This window comes from Pinus tabuliformis, chromosome 4_2, assembly GCF_031772625.1.
Source record: "Pinus tabuliformis cultivar Carrire ecotype Pingquan chromosome 4_2, CPIR1, whole genome shotgun sequence".
NCBI lineage: Eukaryota > Viridiplantae > Streptophyta > Pinopsida > Pinales > Pinaceae > Pinus > Pinus tabuliformis.
In genome coordinates, this window is record NC_142304.1 from 1,006,878,118 (window position 1) to 1,006,885,975 (window position 7,858).

At 32.8% G+C, this 7,858-nt stretch overlaps 1 protein-coding gene across 1 annotated transcript; it reads right to left on the minus strand.

Moving 5' to 3' along the window:
* Positions 1–757: 757 nt before the first annotated feature.
* LOC149173039 (AP2/ERF and B3 domain-containing transcription repressor RAV2-like) lies at positions 758–1,552 on the minus strand. Its single transcript, XM_089426551.1, has one exon. The coding sequence runs from the start codon at positions 1,550–1,552 to the stop codon at positions 758–760; it is 795 nt and encodes a 264-aa protein (XP_089282677.1).
* Positions 1,553–7,858: the final 6,306 nt, after the last annotated feature.

Consider the following 7,858-nt stretch of genomic DNA (forward strand, 5'->3'; position numbering starts at 1 on the left):
AACCTTTTAGATCGATGAAATTAGTATTTAACCTTTTGTTCCCATATGGAAAAAATATTAATGTGATGAATGGCTTTTGTTTTGTATATTTTATATATTGATATTAACTTAAATTTATTAAATATTTATAAAAATTTATAATATAAAATATTTAAAAAATTATTTGTATTTTAAAATATTCTAAATTTAAATAAAATAAATATTAATCTAATTTAAGTAATAATTGGAAGCATTTTTTCTTAATAATTTTTAATAATAATTATCATCATTATTATTATTATCACTATTATTTATTTATTTATTTAATTTTATATTATAATATTATCTCCATCACTATTATATAACAAAATTTCGAAAGTATTTTAGGAATCTTTACATTTGAATTAGTGATTATTGACCCGTAATTTAAATAAACAATAAGGTAGTTAGGACAACTAACTAAAATGCAATAATGCTTTGGCATCAAATTTACGGTTTCAAATTTTTTTACCGGTTACTTTACTTACCGTTTTGAAATTGAACAAATTAAAAAGGTGAAAAAACGTTGCATAGAACGTCAAATTCCAGGCCTAACAACTTACATAATATGAACATAAATTTATTCAATCGTGTATATAGATTTCAATCGTTCCCCAAAAGTACAGTCTTCTCATAAGAGAATCATATTATTATTACAAGCCAACGGCGACCCTGTCGCACCGCCTTTTCCCACCGGAAAACACCTCGGCGGCCGCTTCCCTCTTATTTGCGTGCTCCGTCATGCCCGGCAAGAATTTAATGGGGATAGCTGCAGATTTACTCCAAACAGCCGGACTGAAGAAGAATCGCAATTTCCGTCGGTGGACGGAGACGTCCTTCGGTGTTCTACGAAATCTAGGGACGAGGGTTTCCCGTCATCTGACACAGACTTCGGGGTCAACAATAAGTTTACAGAATTAGGGCCGGCGACACAAGGAATCAAACGGTGACCGGGTGAATTTTGGACATCCGCCGGCGGCGATGTGTAAAAGAGCTGCTCCCTGGGCGCGGAAACTTCCGCAGCCAGGGGATTGATAGCCAGCTGGCAGCGTCCGAGTGACGGCGGTGGGGCAGCGGGAGGGAGGAGATAGCGGGGCGGGCGGCGGGAAGTGATGAAAAGGCGGCGCGACCCGGAGACCCGCTCGAAGGTAAGGATGTCGCCGGCTTGGAGGCGTTTTTCTTTGACGAAGCGATTCCATCCTTTGGTGAGCAGGTAGCTCTGGCTGCTGTTCCAGTAGGAATAGCGGAACCGCCAAATCTTTTCGTTGCTGCTGTCCTCGAAATTTAGCAGGACACCCTTCCCCTTGTCGTGAATCGATGCCTGGTCGATTGGAAGGTATTTCTCGGCGTATTGCTTCGGAATAACGAGACGGTTCAGCTTCCCCACGTCGCTGGGCGTGACTGCCTTGTCGAACAGGTGCTCGCGGGGTTCTGTTGTTATCGACCACGCGATGTCGGGATACACCGCAAAGGAGGTCGTGTCGTCCTTGTCAAGTTCTTCGTCGTAGGTATGTCTTCTCAGCATGTCGACCATTTAACTATTGGAGTGACCGCGGAGAATCAAGGTATCCGGATTCCTGTCGGCGAAGTTGAAGTTGGTGATGGCTTCGGCACCGCGAAGCTTTATGGCGGCCCTGTCGTATGCCCTGGCGGCGTCTTCTTCCGAGTTGAATGTCCCGACTCCCGAGCCACACCCGCCGGTTCTTCTCGTATATTTGTGCGCCCCAACGCCCGTTGGGCTGCGCGACCACGCCCTTGTATTGGGACGACGCCAGCTTGCGCTGCGCCGAGGGAGTGTGAGTGTTCTGTGAGGGGGCAGCGTTGATTCCATTCCCCATTTTTTCCAGCCCTGCCTTGTTCGGCAACAAAAATGAAGTGGCCGCAGTTGACGAGCTAGAGTCCTCCTCGGTCCCAGCCATGCCGTTCTCGTTGTCTGTTCTAGTCAAATCGTTCCCCATCGCCTTCAATGCGAGGGACTTATAATTAGGCTTGCTTGAATCACTGGAGCTTTCGGCCTCTGCAGTAAGAAGGCACTGGCCCAATCTTAGAGCCACATCGGGAGTATTGGGGCAATTGGTCCTGCCCACGGCCTGCAACACAAACAGAAAGTCAACGCCGATCCCTGAATCTTCACGGACATTTCTGTGCCACCAATCCAATATTCAAAATTTCAATTAAATCATCCTGCCCAACCAGTGATTAAATTTGAAGGGCTGGTCTTAATTTTATTTTGAAGGGCATATATTTATCTAACCCTTCAAAGATGAAAAGTTATAAAAAAAATTGTACTTCTATTAACAAGTGTATATTGAATAAACTCTTTATAAAAAAAATTGACAAAATGAAATGGTGTGCTAAATCTTTAAAATTTAAAAAGTGGCTACATTAAAATACTATAAAATTTTAATAGAATTTAGTAAATAGGCAAACATTTTTCTCAAATTCTACTAAAAAAAGGTAAACATATGTTTCTTCTATTCATTAGATAATATTCAAAATTATCTGAATTTACATCATTGAAAATATAAATCTATTTGCACAATGGAAAAAGTATTTTTAGTTTTCATTTGTTTCTAATTTATACTAACTATTTTGTTAAGTTTAAAACAATTTGAAGCAAACAAGAAAAATAAATATATACCTTCAAAAACCAAGGAAATTGAACTTTTCTCTTAACAGTGCTCAATCAAAGAACACTATCAATAGACTTTTATCTCCATTAAAAACTTCAAGTTTTATAGATTCAAAAATCTATGTAATTAAAGGAAAGTTTTCCACATCTAATAGGGAAATATTGTAATATGTAGTACACATCTATAGTGTTGTTGTTGTATGGCTTGGTTAGTCGTTTTTTTTATTTGTTTAAAAATGGTTTTCAAATTTGGCCCTTACAATGAATTCAAGTTTGGTTGATATCTTTTTCTAATAATGCGGTTTCTTTTTGTTGATGTCTTTTTCTAATAATATGGTTTCTTTTCATTAACAATGTCATTTAATTTTTCTATGATTTAAAGATCAACTTAAAAACCCTTCATAGTAGTAGCTACATGGACACCCACACACACAACTTATTTCCTAGATGTTGAATGGAGAGAATGAAGTGGGAGACACAATAGTAATTGTAGGATAGTTATTGGCATTCTATATCTTTTGGGAAGACCCGTTGGAAAAAGAAAATTAAGTTGTCATCGTGTAGGCACACCAATCTTATGTTGTGCACTTATTAATACAGCCTTGGAGTTTCATTTTAACACTTCTCCCCGTTCAAAACTCTACATAATTTTATGGGAGGCACACTTATAATTTCTCAATTTTTTTATAGCATTAATTTCAATGTTTTCAAAAACTAGAGAGTTAATAAAGAATTTTTTTTTGTAAGATAAGAGAAGAAATACGGGGTTTTAAATGAAGTTTGATTTTACAAATGCTAGGCTTACTAGTAATCTTGATTACAGTAAGTTCAAATGGAAACAATGCTAGGCTTTTGTAGGCATTGTGGTTGTTAGTTACGAAATCATCTAAAAATAGAAAAGAGATGGTAGTAATTATTTACAAGAATATAAAAAACATTTGAATATGGGGTAATTTCATAGTTGAACAATCTTGTCTAAATGGTTGTCAAAATTGAAGAATCGTGTTTGAATGATTGGTTGACAAGAAAGAAAGAAAATTTTGCAAATTAGGAAAGAAAATGAAGATACAACAAAAAATGTGGTTATGATGTACAAATGTCAATATTATGATTTTAATTTATTTTTAAACACGATAAATTTACATCTTTAACTAATTTATTTCATTTATTACTATAAAATGAAAATGTATTCATTTATTACTATAAAATGACAATGTATTCATTTATTACTATGAAATAAGAATTCAAATTAATAAAGAGATTACTTTGTCTATATACCACCCTAAAAATAAACCCTAAATAAAGAACCATATCGGTCTTATTATGCTATCTCAAGATTTCCATGTTGAACATCAGAGTTTTAAAGTAATGATGTCTTCATGGAAAATGTAAGGAACCCTATCGGCCTTATTATACTATGTCAAGTTATCTATGTGAAACATCAAAGTAATGTCATGAATATGTCCTCATAAAGGTAGGATGGAAGATTTTTTCATAGCGGTAGGATGATAAGTCTAATGAGGTAATCTCGTAATTGAACAATCTTGTGGTAATGGTGAGTTGACAAGAAAGAATACAATTTTACAAATGAAAGAAAATGGAGATACCACATAAAATGTAGTATGTGATTATGATGTAAAAATATCAACATTGTCACTTTAATCTATTTTTAACCACTGGCCAAGTATGAAAAATAACGTTTCAAATGTTGAACTGCATACCTGTTGAAGGCCATTAATTGGGACCATGAAATCTACCTGCTGAAGGCCATTAATTGGGACCATGAAATCACTTGCCTTTATTGATGCTTCAAAAGCTTCATAACTCCCCTTCCAATCCCTCGGAAAAATGAATATATGAAAAAATATGAAGTGTAATACTTTAATGGATTAATTTTTCAGAGTTGAGCAGAGCAAGATGTAATTACAAGAAGGAAATATAAGGAGACACAAATCCACATCAAATCTTCCAATTGAATGGAAAGATTAAGAGATTTTGCTTGATATGGAGTGTAACCTTGATGGTTCTCATTTCACAGCAATTTCATTGTTTCCTCCTCCGGAAGCGCAAAAATCCGTCGACTTTGCTCAAAGACTTAGTCCAAAAAATCTTCATCGATGACATGATGGATGATATAAAAAAAAATACAGAGTCTACACATAACTATATAAAGATCAATCTATGATTCCATACATAATAATTTTAATTGGTTCTGCCTAAATCAATGAATTGAATGAAAGGCCAGGGAAATGAAAGTTGAAAATTAAAACTGAGAGTTAAAATACCTTGTGAACTTGTGCTACACATGACTATATAAGGATCAATCAACCATTCCATACATAATAATTTTAATCAGTTCTGCCTAAATCAGTGAACTGAATGAAAGGCCATGGAAATGAAAGTTGCAGATTATAACTGAGAGTTAAAATACCTTGCGAATTTGTGCTATACTCGCCATAAGGTTGGGATTGGAAAAATCAATGTAGGTAAGATTCACCGGCTCAGAGTAATATACCTTAGTCATCGTTAATTCTGTCTTTTGTATTTTGTTTGTTCTAAATATTTGATACCTTCAAAATATGCCTATTCACGGATACCAATACATAGCTACTTCTCCTCTGTTATCAATGAATGCGAACATAAACCTCATATCATCACTACTAACTCTATCAGTGCTGCCATTATGACTGATGGGTTGGGAATGGATGAACAACCTCCATTACATCCCATTGCACTTTCTTGAGTGTTGCCATAACCTCCTTTAGACTTTAGAGTGTTACATCAATGAGAGAACTGGAATTTTTTGAAATGTCCTATGGACAGGTAGCCCTTCATTGGGCATTTTATAATATTCTTTTAATTTTTTTTAAAACTTATAAAAATCAAAATTTAAATTTCTTTTGACTGGTAAATTTTGCTGAGCACTTCTCTGATGTGCTAGAGGGCTTCAGAAGGGCTGTGATGTGTTCAAATTTGAACACTGTGCCCAACATCCCCATTCAATATATAAAGTTATAAACACCACGCACAAAAGCTAATTGGTCATGGCCAATCGAAACCATCGTCCATAAATCCCAACCACAGCGCGTCGGTCAGCCAAAACACGTATAACAAATCGACTCACCTTCAGCAAATCGCAAGGAGCGGCCATCACCTGCACAAGCCACAACAGTGCCAGAGATTTTCTTGTGCGCTGCTAAGAGCCCAGAAAATGAAACATGCGGACGAAATACCAATACACTATAGAATTGGGATTTTCTGCTGGTACAGCTTACATGACCACTTGGGTATCAAATAGTCCACCTGATATATTATTTCTGTACGGATGACGTGTTTACTGGGTCAACTCCAGCAGCCAGCCAGCACTTGACCTGCGCCAAAGTCATTCTACCCTGACTGGAGTTCGAATCCCGCGGCTCCTTCAAACGCGTTTTCCCACACTGACCCGCTGTCGTGGGTTCTCAGAACACTTGACCCGGTTTCGATTTTACCTGGGTTTTTCCTTTGAATTTTATGAAACGTGAAAGTTAGTTTGTGGAAAAACATAATAGGGAAATAAATTGAATTTTTTTAAAGTTAGTTTTATAAAAGCAAAAAATCTAATATCAATATTGTTTATTTTTCTAAATATAAGCTTGTACGGAGGATGTTCGTATCAAGATTGTTGTGTGAAAATGGGACGCAAATGTTAATCTATTTTGAAACAATTAAAATTCAGGAGGAAAATTAAAATTGAAAAAGGAAAATTATGGAAATATATATATATATAAAATTTAGTTTATTTTAAAATATTTGAAATTTTTTAAATAAAAGAAAATAATTAAAATATATGTTTACAATTTTTTAAATATAAATATATATAAAAATTTGTGTTTTTTAGTTTTGATATATATGTATTATAAAATAATTTAATTAAATAAAAGAAATATATAAAAAAATATAAATGTGATTAAATTTTTAAATATAAATTTAATTATGTAAATAGGTGTGTTTATTTTGAAATAGAATTTTTTAATTTTTAATTTAATTATAATTAATTATTAAATGATAATTGAAATTTAACAAAATATTTTTAACAACATTCATAGTTAAAAAATTTATTAATTTTATTTAATATATATATAATTTAGTTGATTTTTAAAATTTCATCAGTTTGACCGAAATTATTGAGTAATTTTTTTTTTTTTATACTTATTCATGATCCTTATCAATATCGGTTAGCTATATAATTTATAATTATAATAAAATTTATATTTATAATAATTTTATTATAATTTTTTTTTTTTCTATTATTAAATAAATTTTTAGATAACTTAGTATTACACATTTTAATTAGAATTTTGAATTAAGATTAAAAACTTTTTTTGAAGAATCTTATTACAAATCCCAAAGAGTCAAATTATTTTGACCCAAACCTAACAACTTTGGAAATTAAAATTTCGTTGCTATAGAATTTCTTTGAGGAACTCTACCTGAGGACTTAATGCTTAGAAAACAACTAAGATCCTTGAAAATAGAGCTCTTTGAAAAACGTAAAGACATAAATGGATCGAGCTCCAACATAGATTCTCTACAAGAGGACATATGAGTAATGCACTTTATCAAATTTGGTCATGCTTCAACTATGCATTCGAATCGTTGTAATCATTGTAAGACTAAACCAAAGAGTCAATCATTAATGTTGATTTTATAGTTAAGGTTTATAATAACGTTAATTTACAATAAAGTATCAAAGTCACAATTTACAATAAAGTTAACTTTAATTTACAATAGAGTTAAGTTTTAAATTTATAATTTACAATAGAGCTAAGTATTTGGAAATTTATTTTAGTAAGAAGATGTTTTTTTTGTTTCTAAGAAATGATTTGAGGTAAAAAAATTAATACACAAATGGTTTGTTACAAAGTTTATTATTAAAATTATTATCAATTTTGATTTAAAATTTAAAAACAAATAATATTAGTCTAGATTTATTTATTTTTAGATCTAATATGAGTCGAGAGGGATCAAATTTCTTCAAGTGAAAACTTTTTTTAGAGTGCAAAATACAATGTGTAAATAAATTGATATCCACATAAATTAGTTAACATAGATATTCAAATTAGTTAAAAAAAATTGTTTGTTGAAATATTTTTGAAAAATATAAGGTTTAAACATCTTACTCACACATTTTTTCTACTTCTAATTTATTTACATGAAATTATATTA